At 38.4% G+C, this 22,532-nt stretch overlaps 1 protein-coding gene across 1 annotated transcript in view; it reads right to left on the minus strand.

Annotated features, from left to right (window-relative positions):
• KLHL1 (kelch like family member 1) overlaps nt 1-7,209 on the minus strand; it is a 182,268-nt gene extending 175,059 nt beyond the window's left edge. Inside the window, exon 1 of the mRNA XM_068182303.1 lies at nt 6,660-7,209. Coding sequence (XP_068038404.1) covers nt 6,660-7,147 — 488 coding nt within the window. The 5' untranslated portion in view covers nt 7,148-7,209. The remainder of the gene's footprint in view (nt 1-6,659) is intronic.
• Between the last annotated feature and the right edge of the window lie 15,323 nt (nt 7,210-22,532).

The raw sequence follows: 22,532 nt of genomic DNA on the forward strand, positions 1-22,532 counted from the left end.
TAAGAGAGAAATGCAGATGATACATATTTATTTGAGCATATATAGACTTATATAGGTCCCTACAATTATTATTCCAGAAATTGTTTTATCGAGGAAAAAAATATTATATTCAAGCCAACAGTGTTTCTGCAGAGTTCTTTATAAAGATTCACCATCAATTGGGTTTTCAAGATGGCTATTCTCTGTTCTTTCTTTTACTTTGACTATGAAAAGGTTGCAAAGCATTTCCCTATTGTAATGTTCTTTGATGTTACCCTTAAGAGGTAGTTAGTTTTAGAGGTCTTTCACTGATTCAGTCACTCCTTGTGCAACTGATATTTTCACTGCCAAATCTTTTCTTAATATTATATTTTTTTAAAACATTCCTGCAAAACAGTGCAACTTAGTCCAGAGGAAAAAAGAATGGTTGGTTTTGTCAATGTTGAAAGTACATGGGTAACAGCAACAAAGAAACTGGTAAAGTCCTTTGCTTCCTAGTGTGTTTAATGGGCTCATGTTTTCTAGCAGCATCTATACTTTTATTGAGATGAGTGATATGCTTTTTACTAACACTGTGAAAATATAATAGATTCAATTAATTCTATCCTTTTATTCCATCTTTTTAGAACTGTTTGAATTTGCAATGCAGACTTCAAATGGTGTTCTTTTTACCAAATTTAATTGAACATTAAACATTTAAATCAAACATTTGAACCTGAACTAGCTACTTTAGACTATTGTTACACTCAATGAAGAGAAATAGGAACATCTGAAAGATAATTCACCATATTCAAAAATGTGCATCTAAGATAAAGATGAGATAAGATAAATCCTCATCTTAGACTGAACGAGTTACTCAAATTAAAGTGGCTTGCTGACCCATTAAACATAGCAAATACTACCATCATCTTGGCAGATGGTGATAAAACAAATCAAGAGAACAAAGTAAAATGGGGAGCTAAGGTAAAAACATAGGAATGGGAATTCTATTAGGATTTTATTACAAATTATAAAAAGGAGATAAGGGAAGATTGAAATGATACTGAAATTCAAAATAGTTAGGGAGAAACAGAAGAATGAGAGGTCCAAGAATGTTAATGAACTAGGGGAAATTTGACTTTATTTTTAGAACCATCTAGGAGAAGGTATAGGCAAGACTTGACAGAAAGTAAGCTGATAAGTAAGTCAATGAGGCAGATGGTAAAAGAAGTTGGTAAAACCAACTAATGATTTCTGAGTAAGGAACCTAGGATTTGAAGAAGACAGTTGGGATTCCTCTGAGACTATGGAAAGAAGGAAAAAAAACCAAGAATAAGGTCCAGGAGAATTTATAAAAAATTAAAAAAAATGTAAAGAGGATGTAACAAAAGAAAGGGAACACCAAGAAGAAAGTTATATGAATCTGCTTGTCACTAGAATTCCAAATGAAGTGGAAGACACTAAAGACTTGTGATATCTTCAGCTGTTGAAGTCCTCAATCTTTCTGCAAAGAAAGCACACAATCACTGTTGTAATTATTAATGTAAAAATTAAGAACTTTCTTTTATTTCAGTTGTTCTATCAGTTCAAGTGGCAATGGGATATGCAGGGAATCCTCACGTTTCAGTTCTGCATTCAAGTGATGGACAAAAGAAGTGGCAGTACATGAAGTGACTTGTGTGTTCTTCTGCTTTTTTTTTTATTAAAAAACAAACCAAAACAAACAGCCAAGCTTTAGAAATGCTGTTCTACAAGTACCAAAGCCAGTTTTTAAAGTTAAGAAATTCTAGACCTAGATTCTCTTTGTAACTTATCTAATTCCATACACGTATATACATATACAGTCTTCAGCTATGTGATCTTGCACTATTTTTATTACCTGATTCTTCTGCATCCCATGTACAGAGCATAGATCCTCTGAGAATGAATAAGAGCTTTGGAGGAGAAAGGTCTGTGGCCTGTGCTGTGTAGGAACCCTGACTCTTTTGTTGTGAAAGTTAAAAGTATAAATATAAAAGCTTACAAGTTATATAACCATTTTTAGAAGTTTCATAATAAAGTTGAAAAAGTGGCTCATGACAAAAACAAATGGATTATCCTCTTCTGATTCCATAACCTAGAAATGCAGAATTGTGTGATCTAGATTCCACCCCAAACATTAAATTACTATCTTAACAAAGTAGTCTATATGAGATAATATAAAAACATAAGCAGCTATTAATTCGAGTTCTTTAGTATCCAATCTTAGGATCTGGTTATCACAGTAGAAGGAAGCTATGTTTCAAATATGGATAGCAGCTCAGAAAGGCCACAGCCATGATCAGTTGTGAAAATATTTGAAGTTGTGAGAGCTCAAAGGGTAGACTAGGACATAGGAAGGTATCTTGATTCTCCTCTTCTTGTAAGTTCAGGTACCAAGATGAAAGCTGTAAACAGGAAACTCCATTTACTTAGAAATCAGAGACCAGAATCCTCTCCTAAGACTAGACAAACTTACAGCAGTACATGAATTAGTCAAGTAGCAGATTTTTATGACAGTTTTATCTACATTTTTTAAAATGATCAAAATATTTTCTCATTAAATTAGAAAGCTGCATTGAGAATGTTGCTCATCCTGATAGATTTCAAATTCATGCCTTTCTATAGCAGCATGCCAACTACAAGGTTGTAGGTTGCTAGGAGAAAAAGACGACTTGGAAGCGGGAGAGACTAATGGGCAAAAGCATCAAAATGCAGGATTTGTGAGCTCAGAACAGAAAAACGCAAAAGAAATGCTTATACAAAAGTTTTGATCATATAGTTTAACCATGCACATTTTTATGTTCCTGATTCTACACTGATCATAATTATTTAATTTAAATAAACAGCTTTGACCACAGAGACTTGGAAACTAAATTTCTCAGTTAATGTTTGAATTAGAAAATCATTCTCTCACTAATTAACCCTTTGGATTCCCATTAATGCTGTTTTTTTTACTTCCCATTGACAAACTTGACATAAATACAGTAAAATGCCTAACTCATTATTTTTCTAGTGACTCAACATTTGAGCATGAAACTCTGTTGTGTGAGGAAGGCACTGTATTCAGTCCTTTTGCTTCTTTCTTTACAGTACACTATTAGATAGTATCTAATGGTGGGAAGATTTGCCATCGTCTTTCAGAAACTGTATTTTCAAATTCTTGTATATTTTATGAAAGACTTCTGCATTGTCAGTGCTTGCTTTACGTGGGTTAGGCATATCTGGCATAATCTTCTTGGAACTGTCTCTGAAGCAAAATGTTAATTGAATCCTGTGTTCTCCACTCTTGCACACAACCAGAGGAGTCTGGGACTGGTTTGCAGATGGGCTCATCATTTATGGGTTCAACTGAGAACAGAGAAAGTAGTGGGAGAAAAGTGCTATGTGCTCTGAAACCAATCAATTCAATGGTTTCTTTTTTTTCTTTTATCTCTCTTTCTGGCTTACCCCTCCACTGTAAAATAGGGCTGTTGTAAAAATAAACCTGTTACTAGTTTGTGAGGCACGTACTGAGTGTAGTGGTGAACAGTGCCAAGGGCTCATGAGGATTACATCTTCATAGGATTTGAACGGTGTGAGGCAAGTAAAACATGCTACCACCCATTCAGAAGGGAGGGATTAAAATATTAACTCTTTGCCTATTAAGTGAATCCCATTCATGTTGGGGGTTGATTAACAAATCACCTGAAAAGAGTCATCATGATCATGTAAAATCTCCATTATAAACTTCGAGGCTCTGATGGATGTATCACAAATCTTTGCACTGGTATTTTCCAAGCATTTTGTGACTGATTTGTAAATCTTAATTATAAATTCGTATTATAGATTTTTTTCCTAACAGTTTTGTCTTAGGACATTAAGATTTAAAAAAAATCTTTAAATATTCCCTGCATCTACTGACAATTTTGTCATGCCAGCTCTAAACCCATTTGATATGCATGTTTCCAAGCAATTTCAAGCAATCAGACCATGTTATAACACTGATTGTTAACAGTAATTTTTTTTTTTCTTTTTACAATGGAATATGGAAATAGAATAATTAGGTAAGTACTATATAACATGCCCTATCTAACCCTTCAGTCTTCTTAATGCCAGTAGGACTCCCCACATAACCTTACTTATGCATAGATATACTATACAACCAACATGAGAGAATGTTCTTCAGATACATGCAAAAAACTCGAATTATTAAAATAGACTGTATTTATTATTACACAACCATAATCTCTCATTAAATAAATCCCACAATATCTAACATTACATTAAAATCAAGAATTCAAGATCCTCCAGCTGTATGTTTAGTTTAGATGTAGAAACAGTAATGAAAACTCCACTGAAAAACAAATCTAGCTGAGTTGACAAAGGATACCAGTACAAAAATCACGTACCAAGCTGAGGAGACCAGCTGGGAAAAACATTAATAAAGAGAAACTAACAAAAAAAACCAAAAACACCAAACAAGAATCCAACCAAAACTCTTTTGGAGATACAAGGATACCAAGTAGACACTAGAAAAAAACACAAAGCAATTTTCACTTCCACATATATGTCAATAGCAGAAAAATAAACATTTATAAAAAGACTTACGTCTACCGAATGAGTGAGACATAATTTTCCAGGGCATTAGAAGATTGTTGGATAATAGAACTTTCAAGCACAGAATTGTCATTTTTGCACCATTTGACCACCTCTTGACATAACATACAAAGTTTGTAGAGGTAAATGAAAGGTTCTTTGATAAGAAAGAGAAGGCCAAGTCTTAGACTCTAAAACTATCTTAAACATTTTCATACCTCAAAAGGTGTTATTTTCATTAATAATGAAGTCACATCTCCTGAAGCAGTTATTTTAAATCTGAACAAATTTGAGCATATTTCTTCAACAGGATTATGAGCTACTGATGACTAGATGTATTGTTTCAGTAGCAATGAATGAAGAACATGAAACAAATGGATTATGAAAATCAAGAGCAGTAAGAGCAGTAATCAGATACATAATGTCACAGAGTACATACATTCTATCAAGTCAACTCTTATGCACAAATCAAGTGGCGCCACTCAGTAAGCTTCTGTTAGCATGCAGATCTCTATGGAATTTACAGATTCTACAGAATCTACAGATCAGTGACACACCTAAATTAAAAGTCCATAGAATGAAACTGTATTTCTAATAGTTTTTAACCTCTCCCATTCCTTCTTTAAAAACCTTGAAGATATAATTTTAGGGTTGGTATTTTGCTTTTCTTTGCTGTGTATTGTTGTAGATGTACTTACCACAGTGTATCTGACAACAATTTGAATTGAATTCTAGGATAAGCATCTTCTTGTTGCTCAGAACAACTTCCAGTGTTCATGAAAACTTCAGTATTGCTTTTGCTTTTGCTTTAAAAATATATCCTAAGTCACTTGCCAGCTATTCCACATGTTTAAATTATGTAGCTCCTATGAAATCAACTATGCTTACTGACAAAACAATAAGTCAAGGAGAGAATATATGCTTTAGGGCTCTCTAAAAACGTGTAACATACTCAAAGTTACACACCCATAGGTTTATCTACAACTGTACTAATCAAAACATACTGTGCTGCCCCTTCGTTTAATAAAATATTTAATACTATATGCATTACTTTCAATACGAGAACAAATAATTAAAAACAATTTCTAAAACAAATAATTTCTTTCAATTTTTTTTCATGTTTGGAAACAGAATAGTACATTTCTCTCCCTAGGAAAAAAAACAAAACAAACAAACAAAAAAACCAAACAAAAAACAAGGGAAATGAAAATGAAGTAATCTCAACTGTGGGGAGGTGGAGGCAAGCAGAGTAAAAGTAATGAATCATTTTACCCTTAGGACTATCTGTATCAGAGTTTTTCTGAAAGCTCTCTCTTAGCTACATTTCCTTCTTCAAATTATTTTAATTTGTGTTTCAGCTGGGCATGAGGAGGGCAGGGAATGGGAAGGAAAAGCAATTCAACATTAACACATTTGTATGAAACACAAGAATCTGGATATGTCTTTCTTGTTCTTACATCCTCTCATGTGTCACTCGGTTGATGACTCATGAAAATCTTATAAGTCTTATTTTTCTCTGAGGTAGGCTGTAACACCAAATTTCAGGAAAGTGGACGCTTTTATTTTCGAGCTTTCACCTGTCATCCCAGTACCCAGAACAACACCATCTCCCGCTAGCGTTTTAATAAACTTCTGAGAAAGTTGGGTAGCGACGATCCCCAGCGCAGAGCGCCGGCTTTGAGAGGCGCCTGTTCTCGGGCCAGCCTCATGGGCAGGGGCAGCCCAGGAGAGCAGGCAGAGACGGGTACAGGGACAGGGACAGGGACAGGGACAGGGACAGAGACAGGGACAGGGACAGGGACAGGGACAGGGACAGGGACAGGTCAGGGGCAACCGCAGGCCAGGAGCAGGGGCAAGGCCAGGGGCAGACCAAGGGCAGCACCCCTGGTCCGCCGCACCTTAACCATGAGGCTGGCCGGTCTCTCCCGGGACTCTCGGCAGCCCTCCAGCCGCCCCTCCCTCCGCCTCCAAACCCTGCCAGTTCAAACTGGAGGGGCGCCCCCGCCCCGCCACTGCCCCCCGGGGCCGCAAAGCCCCGCGATGACCCCCGCGGACCCGACCGCGCCCGCCGCGCTGGTGGCGCCGGAGCGGCCGCGCTCCCCTACCTGTGCCCGCCTCCTTCACCTGTTGCCCGGCTGCCTCCATCGGCGCAGCCCCCCGGCGCATCCTCCCGCTCCGGCGGCGCCAGGGGCTTCTCGGGTTCGCGGGCCACCTCCATCCCGCTGGGCACCGCCTCTTCCTCCTCCTCCTCCAGGGACTCCACGTAGAAGACGGTGCGGGGCGGCGGCGGTCCCGGGCCGTGCCCCGTGGCCGGCCGGCCGCCGGCGGACAGCAGCGTCCCGTTGAGCGGGCTGGCCGTGGTGGCCGCCGAGGAGGAGGCGGAGGAGGCGGATTTCTTCCAGAAGACGCCGTTGCCTCTCTCCTGGCTCTTCAGCAGGCGGCTCTGGCTCGGTCCCCAGTGCTCGAAGCTGCTGTCGGGCGGCAGGCAGCCTCCCCCCGCCGGGCCGCCCGCCGGCGAGGGGTGACTGAACAGTTTCCAGCGGAGGCGCAGGATGTGCTTCACGTCGAAGTCTTTCCTGCTGGAGCCGGACATGGTGCCGCGGCGGGCGGGGGACGGGCGCGGGCTGAGGCGGGACTCACGGCGGCCAGGCAGGGCCAGGCAGGGCCAGGCGGCGGCGGCGGTGGCGGCGGCAGCGCGGGGCGGCCCCGCTCCGGCCGCGGCGGCGGCAGCGGCGGCTCCTCCGGGCAGCGCTGGGTTTGTAGGGCGAGGAGTGGCAGCCGCCGGGCGGAGAGAGATGCGCGCACACACCAGCGCGGAGAGAGAGGGAGGATGGATGGAGCGATGCACAGAGCCAAGAGGAGGTAGATACACCCCGCAGGAAAGGGAGAAAGAGAGAGGGAGAGATGCTCAGAGCTGACGAGAACTGCACGGTGATCAGTAGAAAGGGGAGGAGAGAGAGGCAGAATTGAGAGGCATCTCTCAGGGGAGACGGACACTTGCGAGGGAAGAACGGGTGAGGGAGGCTGCGACGACGCGCTAATCTGATTAACGGGGGAGCGAGCTACAGCCCGGAGAGGAGCGGCGGCGGCAGCAGCCACAGCGGGAGGCAGGTGGCACCTCCTCAGTCTCTTAGAGCTCCGTGACCGAGTGCAGACAGAAGAAAAAGTCACCTGGAAACCTCTCTCCTCCTCCCGCCTTCCCATCCCGTTTCTCTGGGGAGTCCCATGCCTGCCGTTATTGGGATGGCAAAGCCTGAGAGCTGGCACAGAAAGAAATCGGGGCTCCTTTATATGCGCTGTACGTAGGAGGGGGAAAAAAAAATCCCGCCCGTGAGGCTGTCAAGGTCCTCAGTATACAATTTTCTGTCTATCTCGGCGCCTCTCACCAAGCCGCCCCCTCCCTTGCATGTGACGCAGATGTGCTCTGGGGCCGTCAGTGCGAAGAGACAGAGGGAAAAGGAGATGCTTCAAGCTTCATCATGCAAGTAAGTCGGCAGGTCACTAACTGCCCCTCACAGCCTCCTCCTCTTCTCCCTCCAGTGCAGGTCTCCTCACCTTGGTATTTTGGTTCTGAGACACCTGTATATTGCTGGGAGCAAAATAAAGTGCAACAACAAATACATCAGCAGCAGTAAACACAAAAATGTGAATAATAGGAGTACAGACTTAATAGACTGCATGCAGACTGGATGAGGTTGCAGGTTAACGATGTATTCTGCAGGCTCCATTCATTAGCCTGTTGGCTCAGTGTTGCTGTACCACTAGAAAACATTGGCTAGAGGTGCAGTGTGTCAAACAGAAATAGCACGACACAACTACTTCTTACCTTTCATACCTGCTCTTAATGCAGTCTGACAGTGCTAAACCCAAGGGAGGTTCCTTTCCCAACATAAGAGATCTGCTTAGGAACGTCTGCCTACTTGGGAGGCGTGTCACAGAGTACACTGCATCGGGGGCATAATTACAGAATTAAAAGCTTTATGGTGAAATGTAGAAGGGGGATATGGCAGCAAAATTGCATATCGCCACCTGGCTCATAAACCCTAAGCATGAGAAGTTGGTGGCAGTAAGATGATACACAGCATACCTGCAATTCACCTGTACATTACTAAGTAATGTTTTAGAAGAAGATTTATCCTTAGGAAAATGTTGAAACAGATTGTATTCTCAACCAAGAATCTTTGCATTGGCCAGCTTTACGCATGCACTCATGAGCTCTCAAAAGTTTGTTGTTCTAACTCTGTGAAATCAAGAAATAATGTTGAAGGACTTATTTCCCTCAAGCTGGAATGTTTTAACTCCTCATTCATGAAATATTATAGCTTGAAAATTCCTCCAGGGAAGCACACAAATCAAATACAAATTAAAAATTTTATTACTGTTATATTTACTTCATGACTGAAGTATATTACTGTTTTGTTTAGTTTGTCAGTGGAGTAGTGCTTCTGGATAAAAACCAATATTAGGGTTTGTGTTTAATAGAGATAAAGTCTTGGATTTAACAGTGCAAGAATTGAGGGCACCAAGTCCTACTTTCAAAGGAAGAAAAATTGCTGCTGTGCATTTTGAATATGGATTTATGTGACAACAGCTGGACTGAAAACTCCCTGGTGCCTCAACTTTTTTCTCAGTATTCAGTGATAAAAAAGAGACAAAAACCATTCTAAATCAAACAGAAGATGCTGTTCATTTTTATCCAGGAACTGATCTGAGTATGTGCTGCTTAGGAGAGCAGCAGGAAGAAATGCCTAGAAGTCTTCATCTAGAATAGGACAGATGAAACGTCAGTATTTTCTGAGAGTCTAGAAATGCATGTCTTATGATGAAATACATGAAATCATCTATAGTGAAAACTGGCTACTTAGTGTCTAGTTACATGCTCTAAAAGATGGGGGTATCTTCATATAAAATAGTTTTAATCAATTAATATATAGATAGACAGAATGCTATCTCTGTGTTTAATACCTCTTAACTGATTAGGCCTATTCAGATACTCTGATTTGTAGAGAATTGCATCATTTCTTGCCATGTTAGAAATCTTAGTAATTTTTAAATCTGCATTATTATTTAAATTGATAATTTGATGTGAACCATTGATAAGTTAGACATTTATTTCACCTAAATACATAAATATAAATGACAGTACATTCCAACAAAGTATATTTTCTAAATATACTTGGGAGGTCACTCAATGAATATATATTATAGTGTAACCCAAGAAAGTGATTTAGATTTTTTATTACCTGTCCATGCAGTACAAGCTATCAAGCAATTATAATGAAAAAAGGTAGAAAATACTTTAGGTCATTTGTTATTCATATGTTTTTATTTCAGATATGTCAGTAACTGAAATAAAGTCTTGGATTTTTCTTAATAACTGAAATCTCAGCTTTTCAATATATCATGTATAGGCATTGACATACTTCTTAACATTACTTGATCCTTTCATATTTAGTAAATAAATAATTTTTGGCAGTAAGAGATGCATTAATTCAGCATATATGCCTGCTTTTTTCGGCATGAAGATGCATGATCACTTGAATATCATAAAATTAAATCTGGAAAATTGTCTTGATTATCTTAGTTCATATCACGATCACATTTTTTTTGTCTATATACAGTAAACAAGAGCTACCTCCAAAAAAAGCTATATTGAAGAAGCACTCATTGTCACCATATATAGTTAATTAATAAATTGGTTTCCTGAGCATGAAGTAAAAGAATTAAACAGGTTGGTTTAGTTGGGTTTTCACAGAATCTTATCTTCATATTTCACAGTGAATGCCTTTAACATATGCCAGGGAGGCAAAGAACATATTCTAGATTATCACATGAGAGAAACACAAAATGTGTTTGAGTTTCAGTTTAAACTTCTGGTACATAAAAATATTAACTTAACTTTTTAATTTGTCTAGGTTTGCTTCTTTATCCAGAAGAAGAAAAAATAGTTCCCCTACTGGAGTTCTAGGGACCTTACTCATAGGAATTACACTAAAATAATTAGCTTACTAGTCAAATATGTCTTTGTCTACTCATATAGGATTGACATAGACATATGAACAGAACTATGAAATTACGCTTGTTTTTTAGGTTGTCAAAGAGAAACATTTAGATGCCTTGCAGCCTTCCATGCATATTTTATGTGTTCCATGAAGTATAGCCAAAATAATAATGATCACAGGTAAACTTTTCTGTTAGTTGCATTTTTGTTTATTAAACAGCATTTCTCACCTTCCACCCCCAATGTAGTTTCCCTAGATTATTCATTGCCACTCAAATCTTGAATAACTTTACAGACTTTACTTGAAAGTATTCACGACTCTTTTTTCTTTATCTATTAGTCAGGCAAACAGATGAAAGTGGTTAATCTTTATGTTCCTGTTATGAGTCAGATTCCTGACACTTTCTCTTTGTGTTTTTGCCTTTCTAAGGCTCTTCAAATGAAATAAATTCACATAGTCATGTCCCTAAGGAAGTCTCATGCTCATGTTTTATAGGAAAAATGGCCTAGGGATATATATGCTTTTAATAAATCTTTCAAGTAGTAAAAAGCACTTCCAAAGAAAAAAAGCTTGAAGTAGGTATCCAAATAAGTAAGATTTTATTAACTGTCTTTTTTCCTTCTTTCCATTGCAAAGGTTTGGAGTACTGTTTATTTTTAGGCACATGATTTATGTCGAGCTATTTGCATGTTGTACCCCAGGGAGAACTCGTGGATTAGTACTCAAGTTGAGCTTTGGTTATTGATTGATAAAACAAGCAACAGAGGAGTCATCATGCAAAGAAACCCCTTAGGGTTAAGAGTAGTCTTAGTCCATGTGAGTCTCTGCATCACATAAAGTCAAAAGAGACAGCAAGTGAGTCTGAGAGTGATGAGTTTATATGTGTACTGGGGAATGGTAGTTACTAATAAAGAGAAGGTATGTACATCTCAGCAAACTATAAGGATAAGGCATAATTTTGTTACTGAATTTTATCCTGTCACATAATTTCATCCAGAAGATGCTAAATTTTGACAAGAATAAGAACAAAAAAAAACAAAAACAAAAAAAGAAAAAAACCAAAAAAAACACAAAAAAAAAAAAAAGAGAGCGCTGTGCTTTGGGTAAGGATGATACTAGAATGAATATTTTACAACAATTCTCACTTCAGTGTGGGAGTTCTCACACGAATGAATGAACATGCACTTCAGCTACAAAATGCTTATTTTTTTGGGTTGTTAATTATACATTCAGAAGCTAGGGAATGTGAAATGCTGTGAAACAGAACTATAGAATACTCAAGCTAAAGAAAGTGGAGAAAGAAATTGATGGAATGGGAGATTCATTGAGAGATCACAACTCAGTGCAGAAAATGCTAGTGTGCTAAGTGATTTAAGCAAATAAGTAATGCTTTAGAATTATTATTTAAACTTTTGGTGTGTACAAAGCCTTTGAACAATTTTTATGATATGTAGATATATTCTGGGTCTATTTTGATAAGTAAACTGAGGAACACTGGAAATAGATGGTAGTAGGGAGAAATTAAACTCTTACATTTTTTATAATGTATACACATAATGCTGTAATATTCCTCTGAGTCAAGTTGTTGAGTTGATTTTCCTCTCATAATAGTATGCAAAGTCATATTTAAAACAATGTGGATATGCCTACATTTATTTACTATGATTGTTTCTAATGGCAAGAAAGGAATAACAAAACCAGGCAAAAAGTAAACCAGAGCTGATTCACTTATCAATAGTTGTGTATGTTTTTTTGTAGTGAGTTTTCAACTGACATTGAACTTTTGAGAATTATTTTGCCTTCAGTAAGTTAAACAGTTAAATAGTGCACTTTCTCAGAATTAAAAGTGAGCTAGCACAGCACAGGCTTAGTTTCTGAAAGTGTGGTGACCTGACCAACTGCATTTATTTCAGGTGGTATAAAAAATTGCTTCTCCACAGTTGTTGAGGAGTGTCTCCTTAGTAATGCCAGATTAAAAAATGAAATATGAATTACCTTTAGTGGTGACTTGAACAGATACATTTTATTCAGCATTGCAGGAGCCTTGAAGAGCAGTTGCTTATCTTGTATAAGCTTGAGGGGTAGACATTTCTTAATCCATTTCATCAGGATCACAAGCAGTTGTATAAACACCTAAAGAAGTTTTTAAATGGTCAGAGAATTTCACTTAAGAAGTGCAAATGCTACAGGATATGTTGTGAGTAAAGATTCATAAGTAAACTAAGGCTAGAGAAAATGAAATTATGACACTAATTATTTGGAAAAAGTAGGGAAGGTAAAGATTGTTAAGGTTCTTGAATTCTTAAATAATTCCCCACAATTTCTTTGGTCGTAACAGTTGTCAGTTCTCTTGTGAAATACATAGCTTTTACCCACAGTTCCCAAGCTGCCTATAAATCACCCTTATTTGAAGAAAATGCCATGCCTTCTCTCCTAAGTTATGGTCAAGACAAACAGCTGAACTCCATCTACTACAAGTTTGGCCGAGCATATACCTTTCTGCTCCTATGCCGTACTACATCTAATATTCTTAGACATTAGCATTTGGAGGCCAGTCATCCTTACCACTTGCTGATTCACATAGACACTATTACTATATATTTTAAGTGCTAGAATATCTTATAAAAATCACTATGCTATTTTGATCTAAAACTAACACTTCTAGTGGTGTTTTTATGAATGACATCAATCTCTGGTGATGCAAAGAATATAGGGTGTTTTTTCTTCTCTAGATTCAACAAGAGTTGCTGTAATTATTCTAGGATTCAGAATCTTCTTAGAACTGGTTTGCTTTCGTTTTCTGTTAAAAAATGCAGTTTCTTGCTGATCTTTTATTCATTGTTTATTTTTAAACTGAATTGAAAACTTTCAAATATATGTTGGCAAATCGCAGTAATAGAGACACTGATGGTTTGCAAAATAGTCTCTATAAAAAGAGAACTGCTAGAATTTTGCAACTACACATATAGTAGTTAATTATATTACGCTTAAATTAAACAGAGCCAATGTAACTGGCATAAGATGGTCAATACTGATAAGGCATCACAGTCTTAAAATGGTTTTTGGTTGTACAAACCAGCATCTTTCAACCTCATTCAGAAGTTAGCATAATTCAGGGAACATACTCAATAGGCACTTTGAATACAGCCAGCATTTTGGAGGGAACGAGCATTTAGCCATATGGAGGTAAATGGTGCCATGCCATTTGGCCTGGTTCCAGTGGCTGAACAGAGCAGAGAACAGGCACAGGGACATTTTGTTTACTGTTCTAGACATGACCTTACAATGCTTATATTTCAGCTTACAGGTTCTTTTGAAGTTAAAAAAAATATTATTTTGGGAGAATTTTGCCATTGAAAACTTTTTATGAGATATTTTTTAATGATCTTCTGTGAACAGATTGCTTCAAAAGAAACTTTGGAGGTTTTTTTAATAAATCTGACTTATGATTTTCTTTGTTGTTTTATTTTATAGGAAAATATTATATACACAAACTAACAGGAGAAGCATTTCCCTCTTTTCCCCATCTCTCATGGTATGTAAGACCCCTCACAGAAGTATATTCTTTCACCCAACTTATGATTTTTCGTCAAACTTTTACTACCTTATATGTCCTGTATTTCCTAGTCTCAGTAGACAGATTCCCAGACTCTGAAAAATTGTATATTTCCAGATTAGGAGGCTACTGGCTTTTGCTCCATGACGTTAAACTTTCTAGTTGCAGTCAAGATATTTGTTGCTTGTATCAAGTGCCTTGTTGTCATATGAGTAAGAGTAGTTTAAAATTTTATATCACCTAGTTACAGATTTTGTCTGCTGTTTTCAAGGAATGGTGAATGTCTGGGCAACTTCTGACTTCATGCTCTTTCTGGGAAGCCTAACAAGAAAATACACATGTAGTTATGCTCTTGGGGATCTCTGACTGCCATTTTAATTTTAAAGTAACTTTAATGACAATGAAATATTTATTTACAATGCATTTCATTCTTCCACATCTCCTATCACAATCAGATAATGCATTAAAAAGAAGCAAGCAAGAAGTTGCAGGGTTTTTTTCAGAAATATATTATTTCTTTAAAAGAATTCTTCAGCACTGAACATAAGACAATAAAATATGCTCTTGTCCCTTCTCTTGTCCTTCCTTTTGAAAAGGAAAGATGGGTCTTTGTCTATGATTATGCGTGGCTGCGCGTTACTTTTCTCGGCCCCGGTCAGCTCTCAAACGCCCGGCTTGGGCGTCTCAGCTTTTCGTCAGGGCCAGGGCTCGCCACAGTTCCTGGGCGCTTTTGCTGCCGCGCTCCGGGGTGGGCTGTTGGCTGTGCTTCGCCGTCAGCACGAGGGAAGAAACAAAGAGGCAGGGAATTCGTCCAAATCTGTCCGCGTGGTGGCTGGATGCTTTGTTGGCTGCGAGAGCTGCGGTGGAAAAGCTGCAGCCGCTCCCAGCTTCGCACGGACGCAAATGGCCTCGAGCATGCCGAGGAGTGGGATGAAATAGGGAAGGGACAGGGTGGACGGGGAGTCCTCCCACCCAATGGGTACAGCCATCGAGGTGATGACGTGTACTACAGCCAACAATGGGAACATGGCAGGGGCGGAGACGGGACTTGGGGGTGAGTGGGACCGCGAGAACGGAGAGACGGGCACGGACACCGCACTAGGGGAAAACCCGGGGTATGCACGAGGGTACAGAGAACTGGAAAACTAACAAAGAAACACCCGTGATTTGAACCCAAACCCAGGATGCAACAATTATGTGTACAAATGGTCTTTCAATTGTTTACATTCAGTGTCTGACCAAATTAAAAAATCAAATATTTGAGAATGTTTTTTTTAATCTGCCTATTCACACTTTCATTTGAACTGAGTGTCCCAAAGTATATACTGTTGGGGCTTTTTCCATTGGAAAAAAATGCTGTGTGATTCAGATTCAGATTCAGACTGTAATTGTTTGAACAACTTGATAGTTTTCCATCCAAATGTCATGACACATACAGTAATAACTGTTAACATAACAATTTAAGATCAAAAAATACTTGAAATTTCCAGGCTTTAGGTTCATAGTACAAAAGCAGAAAGATTTGATTCTATGGTTATGGACAGTCTAGAAATTTTTTTACATTAGTATATATCTGAAGTTTCACATAATTATAATTATTTCTGTTTGCAGAATTGTTTTCCTACTGCATTTTCTCTGATTTTACCTGAAAAAACTATGCCATATCTTTAATCCCTTGCTTACAGGTTTTTTTAGAGGTAGAATGTTGTGAGAACTTAAAGAATGCAGTTGCATTTCTCAAAACACTACTAAAGAAGAACATTCCCATAAGATAAGCCACCACATCAGGAACTTGAGATAAGCACAGGTGGCAAAACATGAAGGCCTTAATTCCACGTCTAACAAAGGTGAAGACTTGCAAGTAGCACACCAGAGTGTGCAGACTATGGGAACTTGAGATAAGACTTATCCAGACAAAAAAAAAAAAAAATACGGTTGCAAACTGTGGGGAAGGATACACATGCCAACCCAGGTTGTGGGAATGGCATCTCTGCCCTATGGATACCTGGGACTTGGACTGTACAGAAGTGTTTTTGTACAGAAGAATGACTCTAGGACCCCACCACAGAAGACCGGGGTGAAGAAGCACCAGCAGGATGCCAAAAAAATCTGTGTGGTGATGATATCTTTCTACTTAATCTCTCTCTTACTCTCCTTCTTTTCTCCCCTTCTCCCTTCAAATTTCTCCTCAAAGTTGCGTGAATTATAACTGACAAATATTTTTCTGGTTTTTAAAAAATGCTTTTAATGCCAAGTCAGTATTTTTTTCCATTTTATTCCAGTAGCTTTTAGCAGTTCCATAAGATTACATATAAATTAAATTTAAATGTAAAATCGAGACACAACTTTGTAGCTGCAAGCTTGTAAATAAGGATGAAATATTTTTAATTATTTTGTTATAACCTGAGCTTGGCAGTTTGCTACACCATATAACTAATAAGAAGGCATAATTAATAAAGAAGGTTAGGAATTAGGATACTATGATGATCAGAACATGTGTTACCTGTCCAGTAGATGTTATATTGGCAGTACAAAGCACTGCTACCTAGAAAACCTAGAACAAGAAGTCTTATTATTTCTGATAATCTAAAGAAGGGGACTGAAGAAAATACCAAGTAACAGAATCATTATGGTAAACTTTTGGGCAATTTTCTTGTTTGCCCCAGATATTCCTATGTGCAGTTTGACTGTCAGAATGTAGTTTTTAAGTGAGGACAATGGCTATCTTTCCTATTCTTTTAAGCTAAAAATGCATTATTGTCAGCAAACATTCAGTTTGCAGTTGTTTTTGGAAAGCAATCAACTTCAGTTTCTCAAGTCTCTTAGAATTTTAGTATGGTCTCCAAAGCTTAATCCAGTCTGAAGTCTGCAAATTGAATAATGTACTCTATTTTCTGTTATGAAATGATAAATATATTAAACAGTAGTTAAGGAAAGACAAATACAAATGTAAACATGCACAACATTTTTTCTTGTACAACTGTGTGCAATGAATAGCAGCCAACTACATTTTTTCCAACCATTTATATTCTTACCTTGTGGCAGACTTTTCTTTACGGTAATTTTCTAGGTCATTTAAGAAAATAGTACCAGGCACTCTCTGAAATACTCTAATATTTCAAACATACTAATGATATGAGGTATCTGGTTGAATGAATTGTTAGGGCATAATGTGTTGGTCGACAGTAAACACCTTTTGATATTCCATATTTTTATACTAACATATTCTTCCTCAAGGGGACCCAGTTTGCCAGGGAAGTTTTCCTTCCTTTTTTTTTTTTTAAATATTGGTTTTGCTATTTTCTAATATTTTGGAAGATCATTTATTCTCTTTCCTTAGCCACTTTTCTAAATCCCCTGCAGAAAAGCTCACCAACTTGATGAAATTTCATCTGACCTATACCTAAGTAACTTTTTTCCTTATTTTGTCTTAGCATGATGTCCATTAATCTCTAACCTCCTTAATGAAAGCTGAAGCAGAAGTGTAGACACTTCATCCTTCCCAGCATCAATGTTTGGTGCCCCTTAAGTAATGACTTGGCTCTTTCTTGCTTATCCTTTTGCTTCTGATAAACTGACAGTACGTATTCCCTCCCTTGCCCTTCTTTTGATCCTATCTTGGCTACTGTTAACTTACTGAAGACAGGGAAATCATCAGTAGCCGAGTGACCAGGGAAATGATCAGTAGCCCAGTGACCAAAGGCTGCTGAAACTTAGCCATTTTAATGACAAATTATTCTTGAAGATGACTAGTGACGGATTTGCAAAAAGGGGCCAGAAGTAATTTACCAGTTAAGCATTGCAGATGAACAGGAGTGAAAATCTTTCCCTTGTTGTCTAAATTGGAGAGAGATGGATTTGATGGGTGCACTGTTAGGTGAATGAGGAGTCAGTTGGAAAGTTGCATCCAGACAGAAGTGGTCAATGACTCGGAGTCCCTGTGGATATCAGAGATGAATGGTATCCCTGAAGAGTCCATACTGGAACCAGTGTTATTTAATATTTTCATCACTGATGTGGGCAGTGAGATCAGGTTCACCCTCAGCAAATTTGCAGGTGACACTAAGCTGAGGGGTGCTATTGACACACCTGAAGTAGGGGATGCCATCCAGAGGAACCAGGACAAGCGTGACAAGTGAGCCTACAGGAATGTCATACAGTTCAATAAGATCAAGTGCAAGGTGCTGCAGCTGGGTCGGGTGAATCCCCAGTATCAGTGAGGGCTGGGGTGAACTGATGGAGAGCAGCCCTGCTGAAGACTTGGGGATGGTGGTGGTGGATGAGAGATGAGAAATGAACCAACAATATCCACTTAGACCAGAAAGCTATAGATACCCTGGTCTGCATCAAAGACAAGTCAAGAGAGGTGATTCTGCCTTCTACTCCTCTCTGGTGAGACCCCACCTGAAGTGCTGCATCCAGCTCTGCGGTCCCCAGTACAGGAAAGACTTTGTCCCATCGGAGGGAATCCAGAGAGCCATCTCTGGATGCAAGAGGTGAGCCAAGATGATTAGAGGGATGGAACATCTCTCCTACAAGGAAGGGCTGGGAGAACTTTGTTCAGTCTGGAAGAGAGAAGGATTCGGGGTGACTTAATTGTGGTCTTCCAATACCAGAACTGAGCCTACAAGAAAGATGGAGGGAGACTTTTTGCAAGAGCATGTAGTGACAAGGCAAGGAGGGAATGGGTTCAAACTGAAATAGGTAAGGTTTAATTAGGTATTCAAAATTTTTTTTTTTTTTGCTGAGAGGGTGGCAAAGCACTACAGCAGATTGGCCAGAGATGTTGTGAATTCTCTATTCTTGGAAGTGTGGGTGGAGCTCTGAGCAACCTGGTGTAACGTGGCTGCGCATTACTTTTCTCGGCCCCTGTCAGCTCTCGAACGCCTGGCTTGGGCGTCTCAGCTTTTCGTCAGGGCCAGGGCTCGCCGCAGTTCCCGGGTGCTTTTGCTGCTGTGCTCCGGGGTGGGCTGTTGGCCGCGCTTGGCCGTCAGCGCGAGGGAAGAAACAAAGAGGCAGGGAATTCGTCCAAATCCGTCCACGTGGCGGCTGGATGCTTTGTTGGCTGCGAGAGCTGCGGTGGAAAAGCTGCAGCCGCTCCCAGCTTCGCACGGATGCAAAAGGCCTCGAGCATGCCGAGGAGTGGGATGAAATAGGGAAGGGACAGGGCGGACGGGGAGTCCTCCCGCCCAATGGGTACAGCCATCGAGGTGATGACGTGTACTACAGCGATCAATGGGAACACGGCAGGGGCGGACACGGGGCTTTGAGGTGAGTGGGACCGCGAGAACAGGGAGACGGGCACGGAAACCGCAGGAGTAGGGGAAAACATGGGAGATGCATGAGGGTCTTAGTTTTCCAGAGAACTGGAAAACTAACAAAGAAAAAACCCATAATTTGAACTCAAACCTAGGATGCAACAATGTAATGAAATGTTCCCCACCCATGGCAAGGGGATTAGAAAAAGATCATCATCCATTCCAACCAAAACCATTCTATGGTTCTATGTGGATTTCAAGTTCAATAGTTATCTGAAATTTGTCTTCAGATTATTAATATAGGTATACTTTATATTTTTTTTAAGGAATAACTCATCCTCCAAAAAAATTTTTAAATAAATTTCTCAGTGTTAAATATGCTTTTTTTTATTAGTGAATATATATCTTTGTACCTTTAACGATAGGTGTTCACTGATATCTGACTCTCAAAGCACCTAACATTTAATCATAAATTAAATCTCTTTGTTAAGTAGATTGTATGCCATTCTCAAATAAACTAGCTTTATGCCTCTTGATATGTATTTAGTAAAATGTGTATCAAAATCAAAATTGAATTTTAGATCTATTTTAAACTTTGTTGAACACCACTTATCTCTTGGCAATAGAAGAACACATTCCTTTTAATTGGAAATCTATGTGAAATACTGTCCTGATTAAATTTAAATTAGTATTCATTAACATTTGGCAGTAAACAATTCTTGGAAAATATCCCAATATAGCATCCATTTTTATTAACCTAAATTTTATGGGAAGTAATAGTATGTTGTATTTGCCTCATGTTTTCCATCTCAATACAATTGATAAGCAAAGCACTGAGGACACAAAAAAGAAATTTTATAAGCCTTAGTACTGCAGCTACATCAGATGTGCAGATCCAGCAAGTTTTAAGGTTAAGCTACCATCTTAGTTACATCTGCAGTATATATAAAGGTGTCATATGGTTGAAAATGTGAAGAATCCTGATGACCAGGAAACCTAAAGACAATAGAAAAATAAAATAACATCTAAAAAAAGGATTTAACTGAAAGAGTTGTCTACAAGTCAAAGTGTTGTATTTGAGGTAGATCTAGATGGGTATGAGTTAGGCATCTTCATGAAAGAATTACAGAGCTGAAAGTCCCACCATAAGTGTTTGATCAAATTACAGTAGACTTAATGGTGCAGCATCTTTTTTAAACTGGGTTACAAACTGTCTAGGATATTTCTTTTGGTAAGAATAAAAATGCAAAACACAAAATTTGATGGAATATAATGAAAAAAATAAATAGTCAATATTTACATTTAAGCCTATGTCTTATTTGATTGATTTCTGGGTTTTCTTACATAATTTTTTTTTCCTTTCCAGAAATGTAAGCTAGAGTGTTGTACCAGGCCCTTGCAAGGAGAAGAAATAATTTGTGAAGCATTGCCTGCTTCTGAGTTCCAAAGTCACTGCCACCATTCCTACGCTCATCCATGTCTCCACCAGCTGACTGTAGAGTGCTGTTGAGGCTGTAATTTCCATGGCATCTTAACAACAGAAGGGACTATTTCAAAAACACATTTGAAAACTGTGTCTGAATGTCAGAGTTGCTGAAATATGACAATTTTAATGAATATGACTCACGCCAACTTGGAAAAAGAAACCAATAATGGACAGCTAAGTGAGGGCTTTGTGTACATATTTAAAACTGAAACCATACCAGATTATACTGTTTTCTTTTTTAAATCTGCCTGCATATAAACTCTTCCTTCTTCATCTCTTAAAATAATTAAATAGCATCCTATAATTTGGTCACATAGTAATCCTTTTCTCATCTGGTCTGTACCGTATGAAATTTGAAATACTTCATGGTTTGATAAGCTTGCTTTTTTATTGAATACACTAAAGTGCTCTAGAAAAAGAGCCTTATTGGAATTCATAATGTTGCAAATGAAGGATAAATCTATAGAAAGTGAGATGGGAGCTGTCATTTCTTTAGATCCATATTAAATTGCTTCTGATCAAGAAAAGAAATTATCATTACTGGGTAGACTTCTGCTGATTCCTTCTGAAAGTTTGTGTTTTTCTTGCTTGGAGTTCATCATGCATTGCTCCTTATATGGAGCAAGAGGTATAAATCTAAGATAAATGAAGTGAAAATTATTTTACTTTAATAAAAAATTGTGAAAAAATCATTTTGCAAAGAAAGTATAAGATTTAGAGATGGATGAGCAGAAGGACTACACAATTAGATTCTGTTGAAATTTACTTGATAATAAAGGCAATACATATTTAGTCTTCTTGAAGCAATGGATTCTCTTACATGTAGCACTTGATTCTCAGCTCAGTAAATTACATTTTTTCAGTTTATTCTATATTTTGTTAAAAGCAGTGAATTTGTTAAAAGGCAGTGAATATTTTGAGTTCTCCATTTAATCATAAAGGCTTCATGGAAAAAAGCAAACTGAATAAGGAATTTAACAAATACTTCTGAAAAGAATTTTCTTTCTTCTCCCTAGTGCGTGTTTTATGTACTTAAGTTTTATATCTTTCTTGCTGACACCATTTAAGAGAGTTACAGTCCAGCAATGTGTATATGTGCATGCATGCATTGCCAAATATAAGATGAGTAGGTGCCATTCAATCACAATAAATTCAAGATACTAATTCAAGTTCTTCCTCAGGTACAGGAAACCAAATGTCTCAGATATCAGGAAAAATTTTCCTAGCAGTTTAATCTATCCCATGTGTGTGCACAGTTTTGTTGTCTACCTTTTGCTTTTTTCCCATCTCCATCTTTTTGTAAGTCAAAAAGAGAAGAATTCTGGTACTACTAAAAGTACAAATTGTTAATTGTGCTTGGACAAATCCTAAACTATGAATACCAGCAATTAAAAAGAAAATTTAAGAAAAGTATCGCTTTGACCTCTCCAAATTAATAAATGTTGACATCATATTTCCAGTGGATCCAGTATTCTTATTTCAAATTATATCTGCAGCCAAAAGATCCAAAGTATTGATTGCATGAATTGTGTAGAAAGTTTGTGTCAAAATGTTGTTCTTGGTAGAAGTGATGTGAAGATGTGGAGGCTGTCAGGAACAAGACCTCACATGGAGACATTGTTGATTTTGTTTTCCAGGTGTGCTTCTCTAAAGTGTCTTTCCTGCCGGGCTGACTC

Source organism: Anomalospiza imberbis, chromosome 2 (genome assembly GCF_031753505.1).
Source record: "Anomalospiza imberbis isolate Cuckoo-Finch-1a 21T00152 chromosome 2, ASM3175350v1, whole genome shotgun sequence".
Taxonomy (NCBI): domain Eukaryota; kingdom Metazoa; phylum Chordata; class Aves; order Passeriformes; family Viduidae; genus Anomalospiza; species Anomalospiza imberbis.